The sequence below is a fragment of the Acomys minous genome (genome assembly GCF_964271855.1).
Source record: "Acomys minous genome assembly, chromosome: 12".
In the NCBI taxonomy this organism is placed as follows: domain Eukaryota; kingdom Metazoa; phylum Chordata; class Mammalia; order Rodentia; family Muridae; genus Acomys; species Acomys minous.
This window is the reverse complement of record NC_140493.1, coordinates 54370730-54385989: the sequence shown is the minus strand read 5'-3', so window position 1 is coordinate 54385989 and position 15260 is coordinate 54370730. Positions and strand designations below refer to the sequence as shown.

General features: G+C 35.3%; 1 protein-coding gene across 1 annotated transcript in view; it reads left to right on the top strand.

The window, feature by feature from the left end:
* EMC2 (ER membrane protein complex subunit 2) overlaps positions 1 to 14382 on the top strand; it is a 32816-nt gene extending 18434 nt beyond the window's left edge. Inside the window, exons 6-11 of the mRNA XM_084749525.1 lie at positions 2309 to 2394; positions 2533 to 2592; positions 5015 to 5096; positions 5886 to 5996; positions 8218 to 8322; positions 14017 to 14382. Of these exons, the coding sequence (XP_084605651.1) occupies positions 2309 to 2394; positions 2533 to 2592; positions 5015 to 5096; positions 5886 to 5996; positions 8218 to 8322; positions 14017 to 14103 (531 nt within the window). The 3' untranslated portion in view covers positions 14104 to 14382. The remainder of the gene's footprint in view (positions 1 to 2308; positions 2395 to 2532; positions 2593 to 5014; positions 5097 to 5885; positions 5997 to 8217; positions 8323 to 14016) is intronic.
* The last annotated feature ends 878 nt before the right edge of the window (positions 14383 to 15260 follow it).

Genomic DNA, 15260 nt, shown 5'->3' with positions numbered 1-15260 from the left:
TTCAGGCAGGAAAGTACATTTTGTAGTGTCTACTCCATTTTGATCAGACATGAAGCACCAACTTAGTGCTTACCCATGGGATGGTTTGGAGGGAGGAAAAGGTGTGTGTGTGTGTGTGTGTGTGTGTGTGTGTGTGTGTGTGTGTTGTATAATATAATCCCAATAACAATAATTTAAAAAATATTAAAATTAGTTCTCCTTGGATTAATATAGAGTAGAACCTTACAAACTGTTCTGCACATGGCAAAAGATGTCAGTGTTCTTAACAGTAGAAGAATGAGTGGTTGTGTAGTCAAATAACTGAGAAAACAAGTTACAGCATCGTTAGGTGTTTTCATTACACCGTTCATGAACTCATTCACACAATCCCGTTACTATAATCTAGGTGTATCAAGGGCTATTCTAATTGCTTCTTTGATTATCTAGTTTGTAGTTTGACTCTAGTTATAATTTTCAACAAGTTTTCAGTGTATTTGTGTAATGGTATCATACTTTCTTTGTACTGATTCTGGAAGGATTTTGGGTCAAGGTGTAAATGAGCAAAGCAAATCTATGCCAGAGGCTGTGGTAAGGCTTAGAAGTTTCTCATAGGCAGAGGCTCAGGGACAGTGTCCGTCGCCCTCTGTGCATGTGTGTACTCTGCTAGTCGCTCTGTGCTGGCAGCTGGAGGAAAGGGGAGGGAGCAAGGTTTGAAACAGGTTAGAAAGTTGATAAGTCACAGGTGAGAATCAGCCTGTCTTTTTAATTCAAAATCTAGACTTTTTGCTCTGCATATGGGAAGAATAGTGTTGTGAAAAAATAGACTGAATTTTATTTCCAATTTAGCTGTGTTTCAAATAATGCTGGATATCTTATTTAAAGTTTCTTATCCAGTCTTGATAGTATAATCTTATAATGCCAGGACTTGGAAGACTGAGACAGGATGATGAATTCAGTGCTAGCCTGAGCTAGAGAACGAGACTCTTGTCTTTAAAAACAAAAAAAAGCTGAACAATTGAGTGTACCTACTATGTGGCTTTGTGTGCTCGGCCTTTACCATGAGCTGAATAGTCAAGGTGTTTTTAAAATATATATATTTAAATATGTAATTACTAAAGAATGTTAGCTTAGCATCATTATATTCTAATTTTTCATTTTCAGAGCCAAACCAATGAGCCCCAGTCCCAGCTCTGTTAAAGAGGCTTCATTCATCTTCCCTCTCTGCTTGTTTCTTGTGGAGAATATATTCCATAAGGCAATACATCATGTTCATAGTAATAGAGTCCACTTGGCCCTAGTCATATTTTATTTTGTTTGTCCTATATTTGAATTTGACAGAGTTAGAGGCAGTGCACATGTGGTCCTGTTCATGGTGCTGCCTACTCCTGGCAGCTTACTGTGGTCTTGACCTCGAGTCATATAATGGTGCTCTTTCTTCTACCTTAGCTTATTTGTTTCTGCTAGGGTGCAGTGTCCCGCCGTGGCTGCCTGGCGTGCTTTGCTTTGGCTGTCATCTATATCTAGAATCCTCTCTGCTGCTAAACTCATCCATCATGCAACAGTTTATTGGGATACCCTCTCATGACATCTGAGATATCTCTGTCATTGCTCTTACTACATTAAAAATGTACTAAATGCATATGTCTTATGAGATTTCTGATAAAAATTATTTATTTCGTTTTTATCTTTATCATTTCCTTGTCTGGCACAGTCTCTGGCAAACAGCAGTTATCTAATAGTTATTTGAAGAATGCATAAATTATAACATTATTTTCAACATTTATCATTTTATTACTTTATAAGTTTTAAATCATTTTATTATAAAATATTTTTTACCAACATCTGTTTTATTTTTTCAAAGGTTCATAACTAATTTGCTTTTCTCTTAAAATTGTGAAAAAGTTGTCAGACACCAGATTTGTATAATGACATTCAAGTGTCAGTTGTGTGATTTTTCTTTTCCCCCTAATCTCCACTGCCTCTTAAGATACCAATCCTAGGAATGAGGCAGAGTAAAGAACATTAGGTTGGGTGGAGATTAAGATTCCCTGCTGGCTTGTAATTACAGGACTCTGGATGGTTATTTATTTGGATGAAATGATGCATACATTTTTGCACGCATCAAAAGTAAAGCATATGTGATTGCTGGAGGAATGTCTGAGTTCCCCAGTGGGATGCCGTGGGGAATGTTTATAAACTCTCCCTAAAGCAGTTCTTCGACAATGGAGCTTCATTGGCATTGAGATAATAATTTGCACAGTCAAATTACCTTCTTTACAAAGCCCAGGGAATCGTGAGGACCTAATCCTTTATTAATGCCAACCCACAGGCTGCCAGAAAGCGTAAGATTGCCATTCGGAAAGCCCAGGGGAGAAATGTGGAGGCCATCCGGGAGCTCAATGAGTATCTGGAACAGTGAGTGTTTCACAAGAGGATTGGGTCTTGTTATTCTGAGAAATCTTTTTTAATTAAAATGGAATTTGCATTTGATTTTCTAGTGTGTTCATTTATAGAACATTTACACACGCTCTTTTTCCTTTTGCCTCCTGTCAGGTTTGTTGGAGACCAAGAAGCCTGGCATGAACTTGCAGAACTTTATATCAATGAACACGAGTAAGTGGTTAGAAACACAGAATTTTAAGAATGAAATTGTAAAGTGTAGTAGCCTTGTTTCTAGAAGATTGAAAAGAAATCAGTTCCTTGTTTTAGATGAAAACCTAATTAAGTGAGCAAATAAATGAAAAATAATAAAATTGCTAGTTATAATATGTGAATAGTTTTTAACTGGGTCATCTGGTCTTACTAACTTATTTTTGTTCAGAAAATAAGTTTTTCTTTCAAATAGAAATGGGGTCCTTTAGAATCCGAATGACCTTTTGCAAAGCTATTACTTTTGGGGAATCAAAATTGTGAATTTTTTAGTTCAAATTGTTCTCATACACAAAGAGTATTATGCTCCCTGCTGTTTAAAAATGCAGTCAGTTGTATGCATTTATTAGCCTGGGTACTAAGAGAATCAGTTCTTCCAGAGCAGGAGTGTTCTGTTGCCTGGGTTAAAGATGAAGTGTAATCAAGAATGCTGGATGCTGTAGGGCCTTGGTTATTGGATATTTAATGTTTTTGTTAGCTGTTTTTATTGCTGTAGTGACAAGAGGAAATCCCAGTGTGAAAGGATTAGTGCAGAGTCCTAGTGGAGGTTTGCAGACAGCATAGCATTAGCACCAGCCTCCTTATAGAGTAGGACAGCTTACGTCTTTTCCCTCTTAGCTCTAAGTCTGAAGTATATCAATCACGTTGTGTCTTTCCTTCTTTTTGAAATACAGACTTAGATTCCCATGCATATGTTTTGTTGGTGTGGATAGTTAATGTTGTTCTGCTACTGTATACAGGTGACACCAGAAATAAGATAGAATGAAGAAGTTTGTATGTTGCCTTTGCCCAAGTCCATATCTTTAAAGTCTATACCAAGGACTGTGGGGATCCTGTACATGAAAGCAGTATCTAGAATAAAAGCTGTCACACAATGAAATGCGCAGTACATTCGAGAGCCGTTCTTCCATTCTGTCAGGTTCTACCAGAGTCTCTTCTTAGAGTAAAGAATTTGTTTACTGAATTATGTTCAGAATAAGTGTATATAGGCTTATTCATGTTTAGGATCCTCTCAGACATGTGAGACCACATATAATTCAGTAGAACACTAGATTTCAGCAGACCTTACAATGACTTTTAGATTAGATTTTTTTAAACAAAGGGCAATCAATTACAATTTCTTTGTACTTTTTTGAATACTTCTGTAACTTAAAAAAACATTTAAAAATTTTCATATTATTAAGGAAATCTTTTTTGTTAAAAGTAAAGAAATACCTAATGCAGAAAACTTAGAAACTTCAATAAAACATAAAGCCATGACAAATTTCCTTATAAGTCTACCCTCCTAACTTCAGTGTTCCCTGCCTTATTTTATTTTATGCTGCATCACCTCCAGAGTTCGGTCGAACCCATTTAAGTGTTTGACCACAAACCCATTTCAATCTTCTAAGGGCAATTTATCTTAACCTTAATTTGAATTTTTGATGGCATCTTAGATAAAGGAACACTTTTAGCTATTGAATAAGATAAAGATTGCTTTCTCCTTATCTTTTAGATAAATAGATGTTTTAGGTTTTGTTTTAGGTTTGCATTTAGTCATTTGTTTAGCTACTTATTGAATGGATACTTTGGAAGAACAAATGGTAAATTTTAGGTGTAAAAATAAGTGTTGAAAAGCTTGGTTGGATGGGAATATATATGTAAGACCATCCAGAAATCTAAAATACAATTTTTGGGAGTTTTCAGGATGAAGCTGATTCTTTTGTATGTTTGTGTTTGACTGCTATACCCACTGGCAATTTCATTCCTAAGCTGTCATAGTTTTTGTTGTGTGTGGAGCTGTGTGAGACAAGACAGGTAGGCGCTCTGCAGTGGTGCAGCGTGCCTTAGAGCTGACCCCTCCGGGCTCCTGCTCTCTGCTAGGGAATCATAACATTAACTTTTGATAAGATAAAATGGGTTAGTACACATAAATATTTTGAGTCGTGCAGAATGGCGTAATGAGCACTTACAAAATTTATATATTATTCTATATGAAGGTGTGAATTTAGACTGTATATATTTCAAGAAAGATACCAAGTGTTAATAGTCACACGCTGATAACAAATACTAAAAATAACCTTCCTTACCTTGGTCTCTTGAGTACTCACTGCCTCCCTGGGTAAATGTGGCAATATCTAAGTATTTAGGATTCTCCATAAGTGGAGAAGTGGAGAGGATGAGCACATAGCTCTAAGGATTATGTTGGGACTTAAACATAGATCTGCTTATTCATTTCAATAAAAGTTTTGATGTTATTCATATTTTGATTCAGTAAATGCTTTAATTCTGTTTAAATAGTTTTAAAAATAAATTATCTGATGTCACTAAGGGTTTAAAATTATTTTAAGGTGTGTTTACAAAAAGTTGTGACTTAAAATCAGTATGACACATCAATATTTTGCAGCTACGCAAAAGCAGCCTTTTGCTTAGAGGAACTAATGATGACGAATCCACATAACCACTTGTACTGTCAGCAGTACGCAGAGGTAAGTGTTTGCAGCAGCAGCAGCAGCAGCACAGTGCACAAGTTGACTTTGCTGCTTTTGCCTGTCATTATGTTACTAAGTCTGTTTTCGCATTACACGAGCCTATTTAATAAGTGGTGAGGGAATTCAAGCTAAAAACTTGAAATATTGAATTTAAATACTAACTTTTCAGTGAAAAGTCCTAGGTAAACTGAAATTCTGTGTGGTTTAGTACACTATTTATGTTGTTTTCTTTCCTAATTGTGAATCAATTACATCACAGTTATCAATATTTAATTGCTTCTGAGACATTTATAAATATACTTGCTTTTAAATACGTATTCTAGGAAACTTATGAGATGTAGGAAGTATATGTTTAATTTGCACACTATTAGGAATCGCAGTATAACTGAATGCTGTAAGATTACAAACACCTCATTATAAAAGAATATAAAAAGACAATTGCTTTCATTACTAAAGTGCACAGGTAAAATAGGGAACTTGTGTTCAAAGTGTAGGTTTATATATAAGAAATAGAACATACAGGCTATTGAAGTGTAAATTGTGCTACACTTTGTAGTGTTACAACATTTTGATCATAACTCAGTGATTTGATGATCACAGAAGAGAATAGCTCAGCGAGAGTGTGTTTTACGTTTTGGATTAACTACCTTAAGGTGACTTCGTTTTGCGTGTTGCATTTGTTTAAAGAATATCTGTTCTCATTACATAGTGCCTATGTATGATGAAACATGCTACATTTCAAAGTAGTAAAATAAACAGATTTCAGCAATCTGCAACTTTTAACAGGTCAAATACACCCAAGGTGGACTTGAAAACCTCGAGCTTTCAAGAAAGTATTTTGCACAGGCACTAAAACTCAACAACAGAAACATGAGAGCTCTGTTTGGGCTTTATATGGTGAGTTGATGTGTGTGTTCAACGTTACTTTACAGAGTCTGTCATTCAAAATGCACTTACCTGACCTTCCAGTCTGTCCCTGCTTGCTTTATATTCTCTTGATGAGTGTAGGTAGTTATGACAAGAAGGTGTAACATGCTTTAATTGTGAATTTTAGTGCATCCTTTCCCATTGACACCTCGCTTGAGATGTATTTGGCATATCTGAAATGAGCAGTGTTAGACACCAAGTATAATATGTATTGTTGATTTGTTTTGATATTCTTGGGTTTGTGCCCCATGTTATTGTACTTCTTTCATATAGAACATTTTAAGCTATGTCAACAAAAAGTATTAGAAAATAAATCTCTAGTATGTCAAAATTTAAACATTTTTAAAGGTGTGAAAAACAGTTTGAAAATTATTTGTGAGATTATGTAGTTATCACTTATGCATGCCCTACAAAGAGCTTAGAGAATCAATTAACAAGAGCTATGGGAAGCAGGAAAATTAGTAGAGCTTTAGAATAGTTTTGAAATAAGCACCTGTTTGCATCAGAAAGGCTAGGGAAACAAACTTTAACAGGTCCCTTAGTTCTTTGAAATTGTTATTTACTTTAATTTCCTTGCTTTTGAAAATTTATTATTTGAGAATTTCAATATGTGAATGTTTTGATAAAATTCACCTTATATTTCCTCCCAACTCATTCCGGATCCTCCCCATCACTTTTCCCTCTCAAATTCATATACTCTTAAAAAAATTTTACTGTGTCTATTTACTGTTGTCAATATTTTACTAGTCTTCTGTTTGTCTGTTTTTATTTTTTGAGATAGGGTTTCTCTGTGTAGCCTTCGTTGTACTGGACTTGCTTTGTAGACCAGACTGGCCTTGAACTCACAAAGATCTGCCTGCCTCTGCCTCCCCGAGTGCTGGGATTACAGGTGTGCACCACCACGTCTACCTTACTAGTCTTTTTTTAGTGGACTCTTTGATGAATGTCTTCTTCTTGAAGCCAGTGAAAGAAAACTGATTAAAAATACAGGCATAAGAAGAAGAAACAAACAAATAATTTTTTTTAGGAAAGAAAGTAGTCTTTAAAAAATGTGAAGAAAGTTTTCTTTGATTCTACTAGAAACAATTTCAGTGGCTTGGAGATGCACCATTATTAGCAGGAGCTAATAAATCAAACCATCTTTAAAGCTCCGTGACAGATACTACTAACAGTTGCTGGCTTATATGGAACTCCTTCTATGCTGGACATTGCTCTCTGAGTTCTGGTTCTCGTTTTAAATCAGTAGGTATTCACATCAACCATGTAAACCCATGCTCCGTTTGTTACCTGAAATTCACAAACGGTGCAACTAAGATACAACCATAATTAATTTACTCAAAGCTGAACATCAGCCCTCTTGGTTAGCTGGATTCCAGTCCCAGAATTTGATTATTCAGTCTTTCAGCCACTACATTTGCTGAAGTTCATACTCAAAATGTCGTAATAATTCACATTTGCTACAGGATGACCCACTGCCTGAGAGGAGAGGGCAGAGACTGAAGGAGAGCAGGGGTAAAGCAAGCCTTAGTTTTTCTTAAGTCTCATAGGCAGATTCTAGTAAGACCAAAGTTCAGCCACTCCCTTCCCTGACATAGGAACACACATTTTACAATCGGCCTCTTATTTACAATGTTTACGGGTTGTTTTTTTATAGCTATTGGACTAAGAATCTCTTATTAAACTACCCTGCTTTTAAAGGTAGATCAAATTGTAGTGGTGATTGAGTTCTGTAGAATATAATTTGGAAGGTCTTGGTATAGCATAAAGACCAGTTGGTTAGAGGTAAACATCTTGATTCAGAGACTTCCATTAACTTGTTTTGTTCAAGTTTGATGAGTTCTCTTGGGCTGAATATTTTCATCTATTAATATAGGAAGTTGTGCTAAAGTGTTTTTGAGATCTCTCTGTTAATATTTGATAATTCCAACATTGGAGATTATTAAATATTTTTCAATAGCAAGAAATAACAATAACCTAAGTAAAATACTTGTGGTTTATAAATTATGTTTCCATAGTGATACAGATTTTAGCTTTAAAAGCTGATATACATACATAATTAAGTAATTTTAGATATTTTTTCTTCAATATTTTAAAACTTGTTATCAACTCCCTACAGTATGACTTTTACATGTTTTTATTATCTTAAATAGAAGAGAGAGTTTTGTTTTTGATGTTTCTTTTTTGTTTTTAGTCTGCAAGTCATATCGCTTCTAATCCAAAAGCAAGTGCAAAAATGAAAAAAGACAACATCAAATACGCTAGTTGGGCTGCTAATCAAATAAACAGAGCCTATCAGGTTAGTATTGGCAATTTTCTCATGTAGATTACTTGATATATTTCTTTGTCATTTTGGTCTCTGCAAACTATAAAGCCAAATGTTTGTTATTAAAAGTTGTTTTTCTGATGCCTTGGCCCTGTAACAAATGTTTCCTTTATGGCCTTTCCCTCACAAAGCAGTCTATTAGCTTAATGACATAATTAACCTTTAATTTATAAATCTCATCTGTTAACTATGAAGGAATTTTAAATGCTAGAAGTTAAACTAGAGGATGCATCTTAGAAGCAATTTGGATGTGAGAATGCATGTTGATGAAAGGTATCTCAGCAAATAAAAAGAGGCTAAGGGAAGGCCTGATGGCAAACTAACCAGACCACATACTAAGGCTTGTACTGTCTGTGTGTATATCAGAGTTTATATTGAACTTTGCTGCTTAGTTTCTTTTGGCTCCTTTCTAGGAGATTCTTCTCCCCTCCCTGCCCCCCAGGGAACTTTTTCATGGTAAATTTGTTCATGAGAAGAATACCCACTGGTATATTTTTGACAGCGTTTATATTTACAGGACAGTGTGGCAGCTTATCTGCTGTTTGGCTAACATTTACTTAGGTGTTTTAACCATATTTTCCCAATGGCTTTTGGATAGAATGTTGTCCAGAAACCTAAAGCCATCCTGATGTTCCTAAGTGATTTACACTTTTGCTTGGTTGTACAAAGGACATTTTTCTTTATCTTTATATTTAATAATATGTGACATCTTTTGTCTGGTTTTGTATCAATATTTCTAAATGCAAAGAACGGTTGTTTATAGGATTTACTTCTGTTATTTGAGAAAAGATACTCTTGGAATTACTATTTCCTTTTGCAAGACTGCAGTTAGACATTGCTGTTTCTTTTCTTGCCTTATACTCGTTTTTGATCTTTTTTCTGTCAGTCTTTAGTATTTAACCTAATAATTCACTATAGAGTTTGGTCTTGTTCTTTTTCTTGTTTTCCACGTTGGAATGAGGTCCTGGGCTGTTGGGAAGCGTATGTGGGTTGGACGTGGGAGATATGGTAGGGTAACTTTCCTGTCTTCACCGTGCCTTCCTCTCTTGTTGCAGGAACTCCTTTGTACTGCTCTGTGTGTCTGGTCTTTGTCCCCGTTAACCTGGCTTGCCTGCTCTGTAGGCCTGGACTTCTCAGGTGGAGCTCTGAGCTGGACATGTTCTGCGATGTCTACCATTGCATTTCCTCTGCTGTTAGTCCCTCCTTAGCCTCGGACCATTTTTTCCTGTTGGTCAACATTTCTGTCCTATTTAGTTTGATTTGGGATTTTAGTGGTTTTCTTCATGCTTTGACGCATTTCTGCGTCAGGAAACAGGCTGCATGTTTGAGGTCTTACATAGTTGGTGCATAAAGCTTTCAGATGAGCCTCTTTGGAGGTAAACTTTAGGCTATTTGTAGATTCTTCAGCTCAGGTCTGTGTCTTCGGGGGATTAATATTTGTTCATATTTTGTTGTTGTTGTTGTTTTTGAGTTACTATAAGGAGTCATGTATTCTCTCCTCCTCTTGCTCCAACTTGAGCTGGTTCTCTCTTGCAGTCCTGCTGCCATTGGCCACATGATCACCTTGGAATGTTTAGAAACTTGCTTATGATCAGGTTTCTTGAAATATGTCATTTGAGGGCTGGTTTTCCCTTCTGTTCATTTGGTTTTCATGTTGCTTTAGCATTCCTTGGTTGGATAAGATTGGGGCCATTAAAAAAATTCTGTGCCCCTAATTATATCATTGAAAATAACTTTGATTTATGTATATTATATACTACAGAAAATCTTAGTTCTTTTAGCATATTAAGACTCAAAATGCTCATAAATAGCTAGTCTGTGTTTCTTCAAATGGATCTGGCACACCAGATCTGTGGTGTGTGCATGTGTGTGTTTTAAAGAAAGCACCAGTATAACAACACCAACTAATAGTATGTATAATGTATGATTATGTTAGATTTTATTAGAAACAACAAGCTACTTAGAAACTGATCTTTTGACATAGCATGAATACATTTTTAAAATCAGCTATTATTAAATTATTCCATATGTGGAAACAAGAACTGCAGTTATAAATAGGCATTCAGTAAACAATACGCAGTCCATGTATTAGGTGAGTAAGAAGTAGCATTATGTTCTGGTAGGTCCTCCGAGTTTTCATTCTTCTGTCCTTTTCAGGACAGGTTATGGAATCATGCCATATTCATTTTTCCTTTTTTATTTTTCTCAGTGCTAGGTTTGAGATTACATATGTTTGAAGTCTATTCATTTGTGTGCTAGAGTCTCTTATATAGTTGTTAAGAATAAGCCTACAGCTAACTTTCTGTAACTTTTTGGTCTATATATACGTGTGCATCTGGTGCATTTTTACACTTGTTAACACTGATTTATAATACATGTATGTCTATTAGAGAAGAATTTTCTAAATTATTATTTACTCCCATCCACATCTTTAGAGAATCGTCATCCTACTAACAGGTCTTCTGCTGTGTGCTTAGTGTTAGTTCATGGTTTTATGTTGCGTTTCCGTAATGTGCAGTGAGGTTGAACATCTTCATATATTTCTTATCTACTTATATACTTTAATAAAGTCTGTCTTCTTAGCTGTTAATATGAATTTTAATTTTTGATGTCCACCTTTTGGATGTATGAATGGCACATATTTATAACTGCTTATTTTTCTCTTTCAAATGACTGAAAAAATCTGAAGTTCAATGTGTTTAAATTCATTAATCATTTCATATATATATTATATTGTGATGCATATGTTTTTCCTCCTGTGTGAGAACCACTTCATTAATTGACATCATTTTGCTGTTTTGATCCATTGTTCATATAAACTCTGTTCTTGGTAACATTTGCCCTTTCTTCAATATTCGTTTTCTCCCTTCTTCCTCTGACCTCCCTCCTTCCCTTTCCTTTCTCCCATTTATTATGTTACTAGATCCACTTTGTTTTTATAAAGTTTTGTGAATTCTCACTGGTCCATAGAAGGAGCTCTGAGAGAATTGCTTATGTGCTTGAACCTCTGCGTTTGCCATTGTACATTCCATAGTAACCATAGCTGTTGTTTTGTTGTGATTTGCTTTTCTTTTTGTGGAAGTAGGAGGGTCTGGATTTTTATATGCAGCCTGGGGAAAGGCAGGTTGTGGCCTTGACTGTGTGTCAGTCCTCCTGACTCAGCCTCCAAAGTGCTGGGTTACAGCTTCCATCTCCATGGCTGCCTCAGTTTCTCACTCTTACTGGCTGTCACACTGGTAAATTTGAGAGTGAAATTTTTTATTGTTGGTTGTTTTTGTGTTCTTTCTGGAGAAAAGAAAGAACTTTTGTTGTAACTGTTTTAAGATCGATAAGATAGGCAGGAATAATTCACTCAAGCAAGTAAAACTTGGATAAATAAGTATCTGTGAATGATATCAGAAGTACAACTTCCAGACTCCCATTTTTGTAACTACAAAAATCTTTTAGATCCATTTCAAAATCTAGGAACTTGTATCTAAGCATATAATCCATTGTAAAGCATAAAATAAATACTCTTTACTGTGGTGTTTTTAAAAATATTTATAAACTTAATAAAATGAGGTTTTATCATCAATTTTTCTTTGCGTCCCCTTAAACAAAATGCGGCCACTGCATTCTCTTTAATTAAGTAATTGGTCTAGCATGTTGAGCAGAACAGTCATTGATTTAGTGCTCAGGAAAAGTTTATTGTAAACTTACTGACAATTTTCCAGATCAACACTTCTTTCTTACACTGTTAAATTTGCCTGTCAGTGATCTGTATGTTATTATGACTGTAGAAGTGAGTCTATAACTGTTCTTTGGAAATGGAAAACTGAATCTTAATTTGAAGGAAAATAAGAGTCTAGTCTAATCAGTTCAACTGGCATATAATTCTCGGATAGACAGAAATAATTGCATGTCCCACAGAATTTGAAATGATAGATTTATATTTTCAACTTTTTAAATGTGTTCTGACAGGTTTATCTCAAATTGTAGTGGTTGTTAGTAATGGCAACACTAGGCTAGGTGTATATTTTTATTAGCTAATTTTGAAAAATCATACTTTTACTTCTGAAAGTATATTTACATATACATTTTTAAAATCCTATATTTAAAAATAGATTTTAATGCTTTAAAAAATTTTTATTTTTACTTTGCACTTGAGAAATTAGAATAATTATTAGTGTTTGGCATCCTATTTTATACCTTTGCTCCCAACCCATCAAAGGTTTTCCTCAAAATTAATCTGTAAATTATTTGATAAGAGCCATTGCTGCTTGTACTGAGTAAACAGAGGTAAAAGGAAACCCTTTGTGTTTTTGTAAATCCCACAAAGGTAAATTTATTAACTGGATGATAGACTGAGAAGCATGCCTTTCCTGTAATCTTTGTCAAGAGAAATCATTTTCAAAAAGGTTTAAATATGATGTTATTGCCATAATTTATAAACGTGACTGTTATTTTGAACATTTCCATAACTTAGGCTGTGATGCCTTATGAAAGGCCAGGTGCCTTTCGTTCCACTCTGTCTCTAAGGTGATCTTGTGTTGTCTCCTGTCAGATAGTCAGATAGTCCTAATGCTGTAGGAATTACCATGCTGAGTGTGGTCAGGTTAGAGGAGGGTACCAGTCATGAGGCCTGTGCTCCTCTTACCTGAGCTCTCATTTCATCTTCTGCACAGGTCATGAGTAATTTGCCAAATCAGTAATTACAGAAGAAACACATAGTAAATCAAGTACTTAGTAAGCACTTACTGTCAAAAGACAGTTGCTGGAAAATGTCTTAACTAGAAATATGAGATGCTGCTAATACCACATTTTAATCAATACATAGACCATGGGAAAGTAAGAACTACAGATAAAATAGACGTACCCCCACCCTCACAGGAACACTGACTTAACTGATAAGTCTGCTGTGTTAAACCAGACCTGATGCAAATGCTGGTGATTGTCAGCACAGTTAGAAAACTCATTTTGAAATCAGCATGGGGTATTCAGCACTGATTGCCCAGTGATGAAGTGTACGAGTTTTGAATTTAATATGCTACCAATTTGCGTTGTTATACACAAACCTGGGACTTGATGTACTATTTTTGGTTTTTCATTATAAAGTCTAATCCCAGGTAGTTTTATAAATTAAATTAGAACTTAATAGACAAGTTGTGAATCATCCAGCTAACTAACAAATCCGAAATGTTAAATATGGAAGCTATTATAAATAATGTCAATGTATGTACATTTTTACTTTTAAATGTTTAAAGCACTTTAATTTATATTGCACCTTGCTTGAAATTCCAAGCATGTGTTGGCAGACAAGTAGATATCAAGTATATTCTTCTATGTATCGGGTTAATCTTCATCTAAGTTATGCACTACTTCATAAGTGTTTGGGAGTCTGAACCTAGGGTAGTTTTAAAGTCCAGCCCAAGCTTTTGTAAGTTATCATATTAATTAAAATCAGGTTAAACTGCCCGAGTATGTAGCGAAGTATTTGTACACTTCAATTGCAGATGAAACCCTAAGACAAATATCCACACAACTCAGAGTTTGCTCATATTGAAAAGCACATGTGATTTCACACAAATAATACAATAATAGTTTTACTAGCAATATGAAGATGAGGTGTGATGTTTAAACTTTTTGATGAAATTGAGCCTAATTGAACTGCTTTTTCTTTTTAATTAGTTTGCAGGTCGAAGTAAGAAGGAAACCAAATACTCTCTCAAGGCAGTTGAAGACATGTTGGAAACACTGCAGATCACTCAGTCTTAAGGCTTCAGAGCTCCTTGGCATTAGACTTCAGAACTGGACAGTTGAACTTCTTGGGCCTGTGATGTATTTACTAAATGCCTACTGCTATTTGTATTCTAATTTTCTCTGGAGAGGGCGTTATAAAGAATGTGTTAAAATAAACCTCAGCTTGCCTTGTACTGCTAATAAGCAGGAAGATGGAGGTAGTCCGGGGAAGAAAGATTTAAGACCTATTGATTGTATATCAGTCCTCATTTCACCCCCGCACTTTATTAAATAAACCGTGATTTATTAAACTCATATATAGAAATTCCAGTTTCTTTTGTTGTACCGTAACTAATGTGTTGTAGTGCTCACTTGTCAGCTAGGAGCTCTCATTGGTGAGCAGAGATATGGAAAACATATAGCTTGCGGAAACAAGTTACTTGGAGTGTTTCATAGTGTCATGATGGGTTCTGTTCTACATGGCAGTGGGCTGTTTGGATTTTTATTCTTCCAACTTGTTCTAATAATAAGTCTTATTTAAATCACGTCATTCTTTAAAATTTGTGACAACTCTGTGAAATTTTTGTTTGATGTAGACATTTTTAATCCATAAAATTCTTTAAAGGTGATAGGGGATAAACATTAGAATTAACATTTTTAAATGTTGTGTTTATTAAAACTTCTAATTGTGAGTTACATAACATATATTTAGGATCACAAAAATGTCAGTGAAAGACATTGTTATCACTGGGATCTGTTTAGTTTTGGGGGGAAGGAAAAATCTAAACTATCTCTAGAAGTAAAATGATTGCGGTTCTCCTATGCAGTCACCTCCTTACTGCGGTCCTTGGCTTTGGCTTGGTGCAGTGCGTAGGCAGCACCCTGCCTCCAGCAGCATGTGCACGGCTCTGTGAGCTAGGGGGATGTGAGTGGGGGCTGTGGAAAAGCTTGCCAACTGTCTTCATTATCAGCCACTTTCAACCATTTAAATAATTCTTTGTAGCAGTAAATTGTCTCCAGTGTTTAGTCTGATCTTCCATGTTACAAGTATTTTCATTGCTTAGCTCATGAGCCATGCACAGAAGCCTGCTGTCCTGTGAGCTATGTCTGCCCATGTGAAGCTTGTTTCCACCACCCATCTGTTAGCTCAAAGACATACCTTTATATATACAAACCTACTAGCTGCACATTCA